The 17300-nt window shown below is 49.6% G+C and overlaps 1 protein-coding gene across 4 annotated transcripts in view; it reads left to right on the top strand.

Annotated features, from left to right (window-relative positions):
* Positions 1–17300, top strand: part of Zbtb46 (zinc finger and BTB domain containing 46) — a 65525-nt gene that overhangs the window by 20857 nt on the left and 27368 nt on the right. For 2 of the 4 annotated variants that reach the window (XM_074075164.1, XM_020161034.2), the window contains exon 2: positions 8840–9806. In XM_074075164.1, coding sequence (XP_073931265.1) covers positions 8873–9806 — 934 coding nt within the window. In that variant the 5' untranslated portion in view covers positions 8840–8872. Of the gene's footprint in view, positions 1–6906; positions 8660–8839; positions 9807–17300 lie in introns of those variants that run through there. The other 2 variants (XM_074075163.1, XM_074075162.1) reach the window with 2 other exon arrangements.

Raw genomic sequence — 17300 nt, 5'->3', positions numbered from 1 at the left:
GAGGGGGAAACGGGAAGGTGGTTCCCATCCCTGCCCCTGTGCAAACACTGCTGCCCTGTCCACAGTGTACGCAGGCTGTTAGGGGTTGAGCAGCCTTGAAACTCAAGTGTGGTCTAACGGTGGAGGTGCAAAAGCCAGATTCCAGGCTAGAAAGGGCGCCTCAGAGCCCACAGCGCACAGAGCTGGCCTCTTCCCCTTTCTTTCCCCACCCCGCAAAGCAAAGAAATTCCTCCAGACCAATTTCCCAGCAGCCAAAGCAACAGAACTGGGAGTTCCTGGAATTCAGCCTCCTGTGGACATGCCAGGCACAGGGGCCTGGTCCCAGCTTGCTGGCCGCCCCCAGAGAAGGTTTTTCTGAGCCTGTCCTGGGCTGGTCCTTTTCTATCCTCTTCCTTACCTGAGTCCTATTCCCCGGTCCCTGGGCCACTCTGTCACATGTCAGAGCCTGAGTCAGGACATGCAGGATCCTTGCCAGAGGTGAACCACGTGGCTGGGTCATCCCCACAGTGACAGCCTCTCTCTGGGTCCCTGTCTTGGCACTGGAGTCCCAACCACTCTGAGGCCTGGTAGCACCCTTGCTGGCCTGGCACATACTGGCCACAAGGGCTCATGTCTTCCCTCCTTATCCTGTGGTTCCTTATCTGGGGATGTCCCCACTTGCCAGCCTTCACCAGCCTGATTCAGCTCTTCCTCTGCTCTTCTTGCTGTAATTTTCTCGAAGAGCCTTGCTCTTGGCCACGTCTGTGTTTCTAAACCTCCCTAAGACACAGGCTTAGCAACCCTTTCATAATTTCATGTTCTGGGTGGTTCTTCTGCCTGAGCTATACAGATGGGACTGCACTGGTGGATCATTTAGCAGTACCATGGCGAGGCACTGGGGGAGCTGGGCCTTTCTCTATCCCTGGAGATTCAGTCCACGCAAGACCCAGGAAAGCCTCAGCTGGGACTGCCAGGGAGTCACTTCTGTCTCAATCTCTCTGTCAGTGTGGAGTCAGAGGCTAGGGTCAGTGTTGGAGGGGCCACTCAAGGCCATGAATCTCAGGGTGGTGGCTCCTTGGGAGCCTTCTTCTGAGGCCACCTGCCACTGTCTGCATGCGTACTGTCCCCTCCTTGCCTGTGTCCTTCACACCTTTGTTCTGTCTGGCCCCCTCCTTGTCCCACTCTGGCCTTTGCTGGAGTCTGCCTGGCAGGCGGGGGAGCTCTAGGCACTGCCTATATCCCAGCTGTGGGTACCTGGTTGGAATTAAAGAGGGTGCTGATGAGACCCTGGAACAAGGCTCTTAGCTGAGGGATCTGCCTTCAGTGAACCTGAGCACTGGGTCTGAGGCAGGGCAGGGAGGGTTTGGAAAGGCGAAGCACCCCACGAGGTGTGGGTGGGGTGGACCCCACAGAGAGCATGTGCCATCAGGCAGGTTAGGGAGGCTGGGGAGGGGCAAAGTGGCCCAGTCATGAAAAGCCCTGGATGGAGAAGGAACTGAGAAAGGCCAGCGACCAAGAGGAAGCGGGAAGGGCAGGGAGGGGAGGGGCCGTGAGGCACAGGTCTGAGTTTTAGCTCACGCTGGCTGCAGGGGGGGAGACACGAAGTTCTCCAGGGAGCATTTCTGTTCACCAGAAAAATTCTGCATGATACCGCTGTCTCACCATCTAACGATGTCTAGTAGACCTTTTCTGAGTATTTCTTTCCAGTCAGGACTTCATTAAAAAAATTTTTTTTTTTAACGGTGTCTAGCTAAGTAGCCCAACTGGCTTTGAGCCTGTGATCCTCCCAAGCGCCGAGATTACAGACAAGTGCCACCATGTCCAGCACTCATTTAAATTTTTTGTAGTGCATAATAATAATAGTGTGCACATAAACTTCATTGTGCAATGATGTCACTTCACTTCCGTCTTCACCTCGCGTGTTTCAGGAGATAAACCATGTAAACATATTAGTATGTTGTGAGGGCTGAATTGTTCCAGTGCTGCCTGGCTTCTGCCGTGAGAGATGTTGGGCTAAGTGGAGGAGTTTTTCTTTCCTTGTGCCAAGCTGGCTTCTGCGTTGGCGTCTGTGTACGCTGCTCCTTGGTGGGTAGGAGGGGTAGGTGGGTGTTTTGGGATCATAATAGAACCAGACAGCAGAACTTTAGGTTCCCTCAGTCCTGGAGGCCAAGTCCAGTGAAGGTTCTGGGGGGTCTGCTCCTGGGCCTGTGACAGCAGCACAGTTCCCACACAGCACCCACACAGCAACCTGTGCTTCCCCTTCTTAGAGGGGCACCAATCATATACCATATTAGATCCTTGGGAGGCTGAGGCTGGAGAATTGAAAATTGAAGGCCAGCCTTGGCAGCTTAGTGAGTCCCTGTCTGAAAATAAAAATACATATATAAGGCTGGGGGTGTGGCCCAAGTGGTAGAGCATCTGCCTAGCAAGTGCAAGGTCCTGAGTTCAAACCACAGAACCACCAACAATCAATTAATCAGTCATTCAATAAATGAGATGGGGGTGTGGCTTAATAGTGTGACACTTGTCTACCATGCACGAGGCTCTGGATTCACTCCTCAATACTGAAAACAAAACTCAAAACCTTCTCGTCAACTTTATTGAGGTATAAGACACACATCGTAAGCTTACCCTTGCATAAAAAGTATAACTTAATGAATTCATCTATACTGTTGTCCAGACATTTCTTCTGGAGTCTCTGCAATCCCTCCTCCCCCTACCCTGGTCCTGGACAACCACCCTCCTGCCTCTCTCCCATGAGTTTCTATTTTCTAGAGTTTCGTTGGAGAGAATCTGTCCTCTCTAGTGTGGCTTCTGGTGCTCAGTGTAAAGCTGAGTTCAGTCTGTACCATGGTGGGAATGGGCAGGCCATGCAGGGAGGTGTCAGAGGCTTGGGCTGGAGCCACAGGGCTCCTCTCATTGCCCAGTGGTGTTCTGTTGGTTGGGTGTCCCTGTTGGTGGTTGCTCTCCTCTTGATGCACAGTGCTACTGTTGAGTGGAGCCACTGTGGATGTTTGGACATGAATCTTCATGGACAATCTTTGATTGTCTTCAGATTTTGTGGTTCTCAACCAAACATCACATGAGTGTGTGGCGTGTGGCCAACTTTTGATGGCCAAACTGCCGTCCAAAGCGGCTGTGCCTCTCTGTGTTCCCATTAGCAGCCACCCCACACCACTTCCATGGCAGTTGTGGCCATTCTAGGACTGTGTAGTGGCCTCTCGTTGTGGTTTATGCTTGGGTCTCACTGATGGCTGACCGATGTACCTGTCCACCTTTAGCGATTGATGTATCTTCTTTGTTCCGTGTGTATTCAAAATGTTTGTTCATGAAAAATTTCACAGCGATGGTTATGGAGAGCAGTTTTTAGATTCGTAGTCTCTGTAGAGCCGTGGGCAGCTGCTTGGCCTCTAGCATCGGGATTAGAACTGTTGGTCCTAGAGCTGAGGGCATCTTGCTTCCACTTTGAGATAATTATTTGCCTGTTAGATTACATTTCAAGCAAAAATTATTACCATTATTTATTATTATCAGTAGTAGTAGTAGTAGCATTTTGCAGATTGAACCCAGGGCCTCACACATTCTAGACAAATGTCCTACTATTGAACCTCAGTCCTTAGACAAAGTTTTAAATAGAATCTTTAAATTAAGCCTGGTGAAAGGCAGACATTAAGTCTTCTGGGTTAAGAAAGTGAGACAGAGTGTGACTGTGGCAAAAAAAGGTTTGAATTAATGTTTGAGAGAGACAGTCACATCTTAAGTGGCATCCAGAATGTCACCGGAATGTGACCTGGTGACTGAGCCCAGGGAGGAGCCCAGTCAGGGACTCTGCCACACCATCCCAGCCCTGCTAGCAGGGAGTGCAGCCCCAGACCCAAGCTCTGATGTAAAACCCCACAGACTGGTGTCTGGGCGTGGCAGAGACATGGGTCTAAATCCAGTGTTTGACACTTTGATTACAGTAAGTGGTTTTCCTGGTGGGGGTCCTTAGGGTCAAAGTGAAAACATGCCCCATCCTGCTCTCACATGATTACCTGGGATTCAGTGAGTGGATGAAGTCTTGGTAATCTTCACATCTCCTGGTCCTGGGGCATTTTTAGATGGGCTACTTTAGTTGGCCTTTTCCTGTGAAGCATGGGTAGCTGGAGTTACTAATAAATGAATAGGTTTATAGTTGGTGTCCCTTTCCTTTCTGACACTGGTTGCAAAGTTTTGGAGTGTGTTCTGTTACTGCCAAGATGGCCCTACTGATGGAACTGTAAGGGCTTGGTAATCGATTGACTTAATAAAGGTGACCTGTCCCCCTTCCCGTCAGCACCACCTGACATGTTCCTGCCACTCAGAGAGGAGGAGGAGGATAGGAGCCAGGTTTGCATGTGATGTCTTCTTTTTTTTGGTGGTTCTGGGGTTTGAACTCAGACTCACACTTGCTAGGCAGGTGCTGTACCATGAGTCACTCCATCAGCCCTGTTTTGTGTTGGGTATTTCCAAGATAGGTTCTCATGAACTATTTGCCTGGGCTGGCTTCAAACTTCAGTCCTCCTGGTCTCAGCCTCCCAAGTAGCTAGGATTACAGGTGTGAGCCACCAGTGCCCAGTACATGGTTCCTTCTGTTGGAGATGTGGATACCACAGCCTTGCTGTCTGGATCACTAGACTGGCAGAGCTGGCACACACTTGCTGTGATCTCAGTCCCTGAAACTAGCCCAGTATGGCAAGGTGGCAGGAGTGCCCACTGTGGCATGGAGAGTGCACATTGTGTCTGCATCTGGGCTGTGTGCATCAGCTGTGAGGTCATGGCCAAGCCCTCAGTGTCTTTGAGCTTTCAGTTCCTCAGCGTGCACCATGCAGCCCAACTCCACCCGTTCCTGCTGGCTGTGGGACTTGAGGTGGCACAAGCAGGGCCAGGTAACTTACTGGCCAACAGGACAGGCCTGCTCGCTAGCTGCCACCCTTCATTACCTGGAACCATGAGATCATGGTCACTGCTTACTGTGTACCGGCTTTACCAGGTTGGAAAGAGCTTCACACATCCTTTTGCACTGAATTGGGTGACATGATTTTTGGAGTTTGGTTCTGGAATGTAGATTCAAGTTGTTTTGGTCCAAAGTAGAATTACTAAAGGTTGTTTCTGAAGTGATTCTGTTTGAAACTGAAGTACCTTGAGATGCGTAAGTTATAAATAAAACGGGTCCCGGAGAATCTACGTGGAAAGAGGAAACAAATGGCAGGCATGGTAGAAAGGGCATGGCTTTAAGATGGTAGTTGTGTAACTTTTGTGCAGTATGACAGCAGTGTGGCAGCACCTACCCTGTCCCTTTCTCTCACACACCCCTTGGACCTTTCCTTACTCTGGAGTGGTGTCTGTGTCCTCTTGTGATTGCAGGGTGCTCCCTGAAAGGATCCTGGGATCCCATGCAGCAGAGATGGAGGGAAGGTTGTCTATCCACCTGTGTGTGTCCTGTGGACAGGTGTGGTCATTAGATGGGACACTCCACCAGGGCAGGTGCTCTGCCATCCTTTCCCACAAAGAAAAGGTGTGGGGAACACACCTGCTCTGGAGTCTATATGGTGCCTCTTGCTATGTGCCCAGGACTCCGTGTTCAGGGCACAGCTGCCAACAGCAACAGGGAAGCAGGTGCCTGCGGCCACACTTCTGCCATGGTGACCCACAAACATCCTGATGTTGAGGAATTAGCAAATCTGAAACCTAACCCATGTCCTAAAACTTCCTTGTGCCTGGACAGACGGTGCATATTCAGAACATTTCTGTAACAGACTAATCTCTTGAAAGATTAGCACTTTATTTCCTGTTACCCTACAACTAACTTTTTTCTAAATGAAACTTTTATGTTTTTTCTTACTATCAAACCTGTGAGTACACAGCTGATTTTAAGCTGTCCTTATTGGTAATTTATTTCTATAACTTGCAATTTATGTTGAAATTATTTTAGAAATGCAAACCCTGAGAGGTAGTTGTTTCATCTGAAGAAAGTCATTGGCATTTCCTTTTCTTTGTTCTCTAGAATCTTTACTTTTTTGTGCGTGGCAATACTGAGGTTTGAACTCAGGGCCTTATGCTCTACCACTTGAGCCATACTCCCAGCCCTTTTTGCTTTAGTTACTTTTTGAATAGGGCCTCAAGTTTTTGCCCAGGCTGGCCTGAACCTTAATCTTCCTACCAGCGGCCTCCCAGAGAGCTGAGATGACAAGCATGGGACCACCATGCCCAGCTTATTGGTTGAGATGGAGAGTGGGGTGAGCTTGCTAACTTTTTGCCTGGGCTGGCCTTGAACCTTGATCTTCCCGAGCTCTGCTTCCCAAGTAGCTGGGATTATAGCACTGCTATAGCCTATTTTTTTTAATGCTGCTTTTTGATTGCTCAGTATTTTATAATTGATACTCATACTCCCAGGTAACATGAGGCCTACAGACAATTGTACTTTGGTAAACCGCTCTTTCAGATGCTGATATTGATATTCTTGTTGAGAAGGGGAGAAAACTCTGAGAACGAGGTGGGAGGGTAATGAAGATGTTTTGGCCAAACTTCAAAGAGAGAAATGGGATGTTTAGAACGCAATCTATGAAAGGAAATAAATTTCAAATCAAACCATTGGTCATTATGAAGAAACTTAACTCAGAAAGAGGTCTTTTTTTTTTTTGTATATTTGGATTTGTTCTCTAAATCTAACTGATTTAAGCTACACTCAAATCCAGGGGCATCTTTTAAGTCATTTGAAGGATCCATTTGTTCTTTGGACATAGAAAAGCAGATTTGACGAGAAAATTGGGAATGGTCAACACCAGAACTGAGGTCAGTCCAGTGTCTCACTCACACTGGCCATGTTCTCTGATTGATTTTGAAGAAAGAGCATTACAAACCACTGTGGAAGCCTCGAAAGGTTATCCACTGGGAGTCCCTCTGGATGTGGGTCATCCATGGGCGCTTGCTGCACAACAGTGCTTCACAGGTCCATTTTCCTGGCCTCTCCCTAATTATTAAAGGATCTCTCAGTTAGGATGGGGGGACAGTCTAGCCTTTTGTCACTGAGGTCTCAGGCTGGTATGTTGTGGCTGTCCTTGTGCACTGGGGCTGCCACCAGCAGAAGGAGCCCAGGCAAGGGTGGAGCATTGTCCTCACAGCTCCAAACAAGCTACTGGGAGGCTGGGAAACTCACCATGGCAGGCAGACTGGAACTGGGACCCTGGCAGTCAAAGGGAAAACAAGGAACAAAAACCTCTTTTCCTGATTCATTTTTTCCAGGTAAATAGGGAAGTGTAAAATAGAGTCACTGCTTCCCCATATGGGCATTTCACAGGTCATTTCAGGGGTGACTAAGGGAGGGCGTGTGTGGTCACAATTTCAGTGAGTCAGGAAGAGTCTGAGGCTGGGTATAGCAGCTCACACCTGTAATCCCAGCACTCAGTAGGCACAGGCAGGAGGATATTGAGTTTGAGTTCACCTGTGCTACACAGTAAGGTCCTATCTCAAAAAACCAAGTACCGCTGGGACTGTAGCTCAGTGGTAGAATAGTTGCCTAGCATGTCCAGGGCCCTGGTTCAATACCCAGCACCACAAAGAAGAAAAGTATGAAGCCTCCTGAGTCCCCCTCTGGCCCAGAGGAGCTGTATGGAGTGGTTTGGTGGCTCCTGGAAGGTCTCAGGCTGTGCCACATTCACCCCGTTTGTTCTCCTTTTGTGCAGCTTGATGACCTTCTCCTCTGGCAGTCGTAGGGTTGGATGTATCCCCGAGGAATTCAAGCATCCAAGTTTTGACCCCCAGGACTTCAGAATGTGATCTGTTTTGGAAGCAGGATAGTTGCAAATACAGTGAGGATGAAGTCCTAGGGGAGGCCCTGAACCCCAGTTATGATCAGTGTCTTGTAAGAAGGAGGCGTTTGGACAGGCACTCACAGGCAGAGGTGAGTGACGTGGGCTGAGCCATGGCTCACCAGATTGCTGGTAGCATCCAAGTCAGGGAGAGAGACAAAAGGGGCCCTGTGCGGCCTTGCTCTTAGACTTGAGTCTCCAGGGCTGTGGGGTGGGGGTGAATTTGTGCACACAGCCCCATCCAAGACCCGTGTTTTGGTGGCTGTGCAGCTGTGAGAAGCATGAGTTAGAGGCTAAGCGACCGAGTCAGGAGAATTACCATGGTTCTCAAGGTGGGGCTGTCTTTCGCGAGGGGGAAAACAGGAGAATCCAACTGCTTCCAGTACGTTCCATGGCTCCTGGAAGCCTCTCAGGCCCTGAACTGTGATCCAGGCCCCTCCCAGAGCAGAACCTCCCACCCTCTGCAGGCCTAAGGCTGTGAATGTCTGCTTTGAGTTCTTGCTGCTCTGCGGGCTTTTTGTGTAGGAAGTTTCATTTATTTATACATTTGTGAGGGTGTTTCTTCAAGTGTGAGGGATGAAGGCCACAAGATAGTTTATTTAACCTAGATTTTCAGCTTGGGTAAGAAAGCTACTTTATCTCCTGATGGGTGACTTATTATTTCTGGGATGTGTCAGTCGTTGTGTGTAGGATGATGCTCAGAGACCCAGGTCCATTACGAATGTGGAAACTTCCTTCAGACATCCGCCCGGGACAGGGACAGCGCTCACCCGCGGCTTACTTCCCCACGGGAGTGAGGGCCCAGTGCTTCTTCACACACCGGCACTCTAGGTCATGTGGACGGGTTCCAGGTCAGCACTTGTCCCCATGGTGTCCACTCTGTCCCAGTGGTGGCTGTGGTCTCTGCGGCTCCCCCTGTACTGCTGGGTGTGCTGGATGGACGCTGTTCCTACGGCCTTCCACCTGGGCTGATTTTCACACCTGAGCCAGTGTTTCATGCGTGGATAACCCGTCCATTCTTGCCCCCACAGAGTCTATAGAAGAGGCAACAGCAAGACTTCCAGATGAACAACCGAAAGGAAGATATGGAAATCACGTCCCATTACCGGCACCTGCTTCGAGAGCTCAATGAGCAGAGGCAACACGGTGTGCTGTGTGACGTGTGTGTCGTGGTAGAGGGCAAGGTCTTCAAGGCACATAAGAACGTCCTGCTCGGGAGCAGCCGCTATTTCAAGACGCTCTACTGCCAGGTGCAGAAGACATCTGAGCAGGCCACGGTCACCCACCTGGACATTGTAACAGCCCAGGGCTTCAAGGCCATTATAGATTTCATGTACTCTGCTCACCTGGCCCTCACCAGCAGGAATGTCATCGAGGTGATGTCTGCCGCCAGCTTCCTGCAAATGACGGACATCGTGCAGGCTTGCCACGACTTCATCAAGGCCGCACTGGACATTAGCATCAAGTCGGATGCCTCGGACGAGCTCTCAGAGTTCGAAATTGGCGCCCCAGCTAGCAGCAGCACAGAAGCCCTGATCTCAGCCGTGATGGCTGGGAGGAGCATCTCCCCGTGGCTGGCTCGGCGAACAAGTCCGGCCAATTCTTCTGGAGACTCTGCCATTGCCAGTTGTCACGAAGGAGGGAGCAGCTATGGGAAGGAGGACCAGGAGCCCAAGGCCGACGGCCCTGATGATGTTTCTTTGCAGTCTCTGTGGCCTGGAGATGTGGGCTACGGGTCTCTGCGTGTCAAGGAAGAGCAGATTTCACCATCTCATTACGGAGGGGGCGAGCTGCCTTCCACCAAGGACAGTGCAATACAGAACTCTTTCTCGGAGCAGGGTGCTGGGGATGGCTGGCAGCCTACGGGCCGGAGGAAGAATCGGAAAAACAAAGAGACTGTCCGACACATCACACAGCAGGTGGAGGATGATAGCCGGGCCAGCTCCCCAGTGCCCTCCTTCCTTCCTTCAGGATGGCCGTTCAGCAGCCGAGACTCAAGTAAGCCCTTCATTTGAGACAGGCAGGGTACAGAGCAGCCCCAGAGCACTGTGTCTGTGGCCTCATGGCCGTAGGTGAAGTGGCTCATTCCAGGCTCCCAGTGGTGGCTTCCCACCATCACCCCTTTCACAGTACGCTGGTGTTACCGTAGACAATGACAGCAGCATGTCTCAAAGGCTGGGGTGACTCTAGGGCCCTGATGGAGCCCCTGCATGTCTGTCCCCATCAGTGCAGCACCAGCCTCACCAACACTCCAGGTGGGGCTCCTCCGAAGCTGAGAGGGAAGCTGCAGGGTCTGTAGTAGGAACAGTGGGGAGATGCCTGGGGAGAGCTCTTTGGACTGGAAGGGGTTGTGGGGGGTGGCCTTGGCTACGTACCCTCATGAACAGGGCCTTCTCTTGGCACCATTCAGTCTCCAAAGTGTCTGTCAGCTTTAAATTCCCTGCCCCAGACTTCTGCCTGTGGTCCTGATCATGCTTGGCTCTCAGTCCCTCAGCTTGCCTTGAGCTGGGGTGTTGTGGCTGAAAGGGGCTTCACAGTGAGGGATCGGTGTGTCACACACATTAATGCGAGTGAGTTTCTGCAGTTCAGACAAACAGGCAACGGACTCCCTCCTGATAGCCACTAAGCATTGCCACACAAAGCAAGGCAAGAGCCTCCTTCTGTCCTGCATAGGACTCACTGAACTACCTTGGAGGGCTCTGAGCCTAGTGTGTTGGAGGTGGTCTTCGTGGCCTGTGTGACAGTTCCGTGTGTCTCCAGACAAGCAGATAGTAAATTAAATGTTTACTGAATACCAGGTTCTGTTCCTGGTGCTAAGCACCTAGTAGCAACTCAGTTTACTCTGGGCCCTTTCTGAGTAGCAGGTAGCAGGAGAGGAACAAGCTCCCTGTCCTCTGGGACATAGCATCTGCCTTTTCTCCCAGGCTCAGATCCTTGGTCCTGGTCAGGGGAGGGTAGTTGATTAGCGCCTGGTTGGAGGCTTCCTGGCCAGCGCCCGCCCATGAGAGGCCCCTTTAGGATGAAGGTTAGAAATCAACCAGGGAGAGCATGAATGGACAGAGGTAGGCAGAAAGCAGCAATCCATGGGGTTCTAAGCCCTGAAAAATGCCGAAAATCCTAAGGATGCTGTGTGCTGGGCTGAGCGAGGGCTGCCTGCTCCCCCTGCCTTCCTGGGGCTCACAGCAACCCTTCTCCTTAGCTGAGGTGTCTCAGGAGCCTGGAGTGAGGTAGCAGGGAAGTTCTCCTGAGGGGGCTCAATACATTGTAGCGTTTCTTATTGTGGTAAAATACACAAGTAGCTAAACTTGATCATTGTAAACATTTTAAGTGTGTAACTCACTGACATTAAATACATTCCTGCTATGCGATCATTACTACTACTACCTAACTCCAGAATGTTTGCGTCTTCCCAAAAGGCAGCTCTGAATTCATCAGTAGCTTCTTTATTCATTGCCATTCTCACCTGGGCACTGAACCACTGAGGGCAGAGCCAAAGTAAAAGTTGGTTTGGGACTAAGCATGGTGGTGCATGTCTGTAATCACAGCTACATGGAGGCAGAAATGGGAGGATCACAGTCTGAGGCAGCCCCATGCAAAATGTGGCAGACCCTACCTGAAAGATAAACTAAGGCAAAAAGGACTGAGGGCATGGCTCAAGTACCTGCCTAGCAAGGGTAAGGCTCTGAGTTCAAACACCAGTACCACCAAAAAAAAAAAAAAATCAGGATTTCTCAGGCTGGGTCACTCTCTGAGGAGGCATTCTGAGCACTGTAGGATGTTGGTCAGTGTCCCTGGCCTCCTCCCATGAGGTGCCAGTGGTGCTTGCCCCATCATGACAAGGACAATTGTCTCCTGACTTGGACTGATGTCCCCAGAGGTAGCCCCCAACCACTGAGGCTAAATTGAATTGAATCAGAAAAGATGTTTTTGAGCTGATAGAAGAGCAATCATTTCCTTGCTAACTGTCCCTGTGGAGAGGGGCAGTGGACAGGGACAGTGACATCTGCTCCTGATTTTTTGTAATCTTGTTCCAGCTCTGACCAAAACCTGAGGCTTTGTGAGCACATGTGACAAGCACAGGTAGTACAGGGGCACCCCACCACCTGTGTCAGGACACTCACAGGCAGTGATGCTGGGGCTGACGCCATGACAATGAGTAGATTGCTCCTAGAGCCTGGGGGCTGGAGGTTCAGATGCAGTCAGTGAGCAGAAGGTGTTTTCAGAATCCAACAAGTGATTTTGGCTGTGTACTTTCCTTAGTCTTGAATCCTTGGGTTGCCAAGGCAACCATGAACCGCTTCTGCTCGAGGATTACGAGGGCTGAGACAAGGACAGGAGGTGTGGACTGGAGCGTGGGATGACTCCTGCCATGTCGTGGTGGCCAGTCAGTCCCTGAGCCTCCATCTTCTTCCCTTGCCCTCAGGCTGGGATGTGGAAGCCTGATCACGGAGGTTATTTTGTTTTCATTAAAGATTTATTACATCTTAGAGAAGAACATTTTTTATTCTCATCCCATTTTTAGGAGAAATGGCCCTTTTCTAAAGGCACACCATCACGCACTTACTGCATGTGTTTTGGGGTGTTTAGTGCAGATGATCAGATGCCAGCTCTCCAGCCAGAGCCACCTACCCCTGTCCCTTCTGTGCGTCCCCACCTTGGTTCATGGCAACCCTTGGACCTCTTAGCTTTTGAAACTTTTCCAAGCGAAAGGTCAAATGCGCTCTAACCTAGTAGCTTCGAAGAAGCAGCGCCTATCGAAGTTTATGTCCAGGTCAAAGTTCATTTGTGGGACAGCATTAAAATGTGCAGATTCCCGAGTGGCCATGTTAGGGACACTGACAGGCCTTTTGGCCAGGCCTGCATCTGTCTTACCTTGGTCTCCCAAGGCCTCTGCAGAGGGAAGCTGGTGACTCAAGTTTGGCTCTGGGCTTTCCTGAGGTGGATTGGTAGCTACTAGTTCAGGGGTGATGAAGGAATAACCCAGGGCCCCCACCACATGACCACTCCATTCCTAAAAGGTTTTGCAAGAAAAGAGTTTGGTTGCTGGTACAGGTTGTGGGCTTGGATGTCTGTGCTGAGCTTTGGTGAGGTTGGAGCTCTGCATATTGGGACTTTTGAGAGTACACTGGGACCACAGTACAGCTCCAGTGGGAGATGGGGCCTCTCAAGGGTCCAGCAATGCCCGTGCCCTGGCAGCCTCCTTCCTGCCTATGAGGAGAGGGGATGGCACCAGCTCGTAGAACAGGCTCCTCTTGCTGCACCCTGGACCAAGCATAGCCCACCTTTTTTGGGACCCAAAGTTTCTCTCCCCACTCTTCTAGCTTCTTGGAGCTCACTGCTGGAGAAGTAGTAGCTGACAGTGGAAAGGTGGGGGCACAGCCTCCTGGATGTCTCAGCTGTTTGGGATCACTCACAGGCACAGGAGGACTTGCCACAGAAGCCATGGGCACAAAGAGCTCCCCTTGCACACCTGTCCTCCTGGCACCAACAGGGCTTGGATGACCCCACGCTCTTGAACAGGTTACTTTTTCATGGCTGTCATTTAGACAGCATAGCAATTTGATCATCTCTGGAAAGAGAATAATCTGTGCTCAGCATGGCCTTCGCGTTAAGGGTTAGTGATGGTTCAAGTGAGATTAAGGTCTGTTGTGAAACCAGAGCCGAGTCTGTCTGCACACCCACATCCTAAGGCAACCCTTCCAGGATGCCCTCTTCACCATTGTCACCTACGCTGCTTGACGGCGCCTGGCTCGTGTGGCTTTCCTTCCAGGCATGAGCAGAATTTCCTGAAATCAGCTCTGACTGGACCACACTACTATCTGTCAGTGACCCGGGCAGCGGCATCAGTGCCCTTCCAAAGAGTGTTTTGCTGACAAGAGGACCTGACCCTCAGTGGGGAGAGTTCAGGGCACTTTCTTGCCTATCCAGGAGAGGAAAATGATGACACAGAGCACAGGGAAGGATGGCAACATTGGGAACCAAATGCTCACATGAGTCAGATGTCTGGGATGCCATGGGAAGGGATATCCACTTGACCTAGGAGCCAGTAGGCCTGTGCCTGTGGCAGGCTGAGCCCGAAGGTCACCAGACTCTGACATCCCCAGTGAACAAGAAGCTACTTCTCACCTGGGAGGTGACCACTGGGTTTGGTCCCGAGACCGTCCACCTCTGACTGAGCAATCTGTGGCCAAGGCCTCCATGGGACTCATGCAGGAGTCCTGCTGTCCCGTAGTCTCCTTCAGGCTGAGCTCAAATGGAAGTGCCTCTCTTTTGCAGCTGGGTTGTTTAGAAAATTGAATTTATAAAGGGTGAACCCTGGAGGGCTCCTTCAGACATCACCCCAGACTATACATTCTTTTAAGTGAGGAAACAGGCAAGTCAGGATGTTTTTCTGCTCATCCAGGGGCAGAGTGGAGGGTGCACAGTCCCCTACCAGAAAAGTCCAGCCAGCCACCTCCCTTGGCGGCAGAAGGTGAGCACAGCTGGGCTGAGGAATGACCAGGCAGGACTGGTGGAAGGATGTGCCCCGTGACTGGGATGATCATGCAGAACAAGCCTGCACCCCAGCTTCTGCAGGGACCTTCCCAGCATAATTAAAAGAAGGGAGATTCCAGCAGGAGTCAAATGGCTGGGGTTGTTGCCATTTGCTGAGCAGCACATGTCTGAAACAGTGTTTCTGATATCTAATTTCTTACTGGGATGTGGGTTAGCGGGGGTTTGACCACCTCGATGCACTCTGAATGAAACCCCACTTGCAAGACCACCACGACCACCACTCACCACTGGAGTGTGTTCACTGCTTTTGCGAGGTCTCAGATGTGCAGTACCTGGCTGGGTTTTGATGTGAACTTGGGCAGTTTTGCTCTCTTACTGTCACCTGGCATTCATAGACTGCACTTCAGTACCCGAGTGTGGGTTGCACTGATGCTGGAGCCTGGCGAGCCTGGCCCAGGGTGGCCCGTGATGCTTTACACTCCACAACACATCCTCAGAGAAAATAACTTAGTTACATTGAAATGTTCGGGCTGATAAATTTCCTGTCTTCAACATTTTCCACAATCAGACAGGCATGGAGGCACATGCCTCCATGTAAATCCCAGCTACTCAGGAAGTGGAGACAGAATGATTAAAAGTTCAAGGTCAGTTTGGGCAAAGTTATGGAGACCCTACATCAAAAACAAATACACAGCTGGGCACTGGTGGCTCACACTTAAAATCCTAGTTACTCTGGTACTCAGGAAGATCATGGTTCAAAGCCAACCCAGGCAAATAATTCTCGAGACCCTATGTCGAAAAAAACCCATCACAAAAAAGGGCTGGCAGAGTGGCTTAAGGTGTAGGCCCTGACTTCAAACCCTAGTACTGAAAAAAAATAAAATACAGGGGTTGGGTTTGTAGCTCAGTGGCAGAGCCCTTGCCTGGTATGCACAAGGCCTTGGGTTCAATCCCCAGTACTTCAGGGAATTTCCACAATCTAATAATTCAGATTACAATATAGATATATACAACTTGGACATCATTGTTTGTAAACTTACATTTAAATGGAGATTTTTGAAGGGGTGTAATTTTAAGTATCATCTGAAAACTTTCACGTCACTGCTTTCTTCAAACACTTTTTTAGGGCTGGGGTGCAGCTCAGTGACACAGCACTTGCCTAGTGTGTGCAAAGCCCTGAGTTCAATCTCAACACCACACCAAAAAAAAAAAAAAAAAAGAAAAGAAAGAGGAAAGAAACATTTTTTAAACTCAAGTGTGACAGACTCACCAGAAAACTGTAAAACTGCTAATCGTTCAGCTCGTGAGGTGACCAACACCCTGTGTGCATCCTGGGGCCAATTCCCCCACAGCCAACCAGCCCCAGCTTGAACTCTGTCCTGCTGGAGACTGTGCCAAGGTTGAACTTGCAAACCAGTGAGTGGCTAAATGTTCTCTTGGTCGCAGGCTTTGCTCTCCTGGTCAGTCTGCTCCTTCCCATGAGCATGGGCTGCTGAGGTGTGAATGCAACCCCCATGGTCTGGCTGCCAGGCCCAGCCTTTCCAACAGGCTGTGGGTGGCCACAAGGCCGTCTCCCGGCAAGGAGTGATAGTATTGCTGCAACACGTCACCACACTTCATGGCGTGGTCACCTGCAGGTCTCAGGAGTCCACAATGGTCAGAGGCCTGGCTCCCTGCCTTCTTGCCTCTTCCAGCTTTGCCAGGCTACCATGTCCTTTGGCAGGTGGTCCACATCACTCCTGACCCTGTGTCCACCCTCACTGCTTCAAATCTCCTGCTTCCTCCTTCCACTCATGAGAACCTATGGCTCCATTTAGGACCCACAGGGAAAATCTGGGACAAACTGCCCACCTCATAGCCCTGACTTAATTCTTTCTGCAGAGTCCATTTCTTTGTAAGATGATATGGTCATAAGCCTGGAGCTCAGGCCAAGGTGTCTTTTTGGGCATTGTCAGCTTAACACATGGGGCCTTTTGGTGAAAATTACTGTTCCTTTTTTCTATTTTTTGAAGCATAATATACATATAGTAAACTGCAGATTTCAAGTGTACAATTGGAATAATTTGTCATTTTTACCCTTAATTCGTATTGAGAAAACATTCACACTGAGAGAAAAGCTGAAAAAAAATGACATAATGAATACATCTGTGGCTGTATCCCAGTTGTTAACATTTTGTTTTATTTGCTTTATTAAATATTTATCCATCTGCTACCCAAAAACCCATCTCATTTTTCAGTGCATTTCAAAGTAAGTGGTGTACAGCACACTTCATTCCAAATGCTTCAGCAGCCTTGTCATTTTAATTAGACATCAGTGTGCTTACACTTGTTAGTTAATGTTACACAACTTCAGTCCAGGTTTCAGGAGGTGGTTTGTACACCAACTTTCACTACATCACACAACCCGCATGACATGAAGTTCAAGAAATGTAATTATGTGGAAAAATGCTTACAGACAAACTTTGTCTAAAATTTCGCCTTCTTTATGTGTTTTAAAACTTATTTATTACTACAGTGTCATGTTTCACTATTCAAGTTAAAATCAAGCTTCCTAGCCAGGCACCAGTAGCTTACACCCATAATCCTAGCTACTTGGGAGGCTGAGATCGGGAGGATCACGGTTCAAGGCCAGCTTGCGATAAATAGTTCGTGAGATCCCATCTCCAAAAATAACCAGAGAAAAGTGGACTGGAGGTGTGGAGGTGTGGGTCAAGTGGTAGAACTCCTGCTTTGGCCCTGAGTTTGAACCCCAGTCCCACCAAAAAAAAAAAAAAAAAAAAAAAATATATATATATATATATATATATATATATATATATAGTTCCTCAGTTATAATTGTCAAAAAGCTTTCAAATCATTTAAGAAATTCTCCCAGCTCTTGCTTGTCATTTGTAAGGCCTCGGGTCCCTCACCAGCAACACACACACACAAAAGAAATTCTCCTTAATTTTATATATTACATAAATTACATATGTCCCTCAGTTTCTAAGAGGCATT

Source organism: Castor canadensis, chromosome 5 (genome assembly GCF_047511655.1).
Source record: "Castor canadensis chromosome 5, mCasCan1.hap1v2, whole genome shotgun sequence".
In the NCBI taxonomy this organism is placed as follows: domain Eukaryota; kingdom Metazoa; phylum Chordata; class Mammalia; order Rodentia; family Castoridae; genus Castor; species Castor canadensis.
Note: the sequence above shows the minus strand (reverse complement) of the source record. Positions and strands in the feature narration are given on the sequence as shown.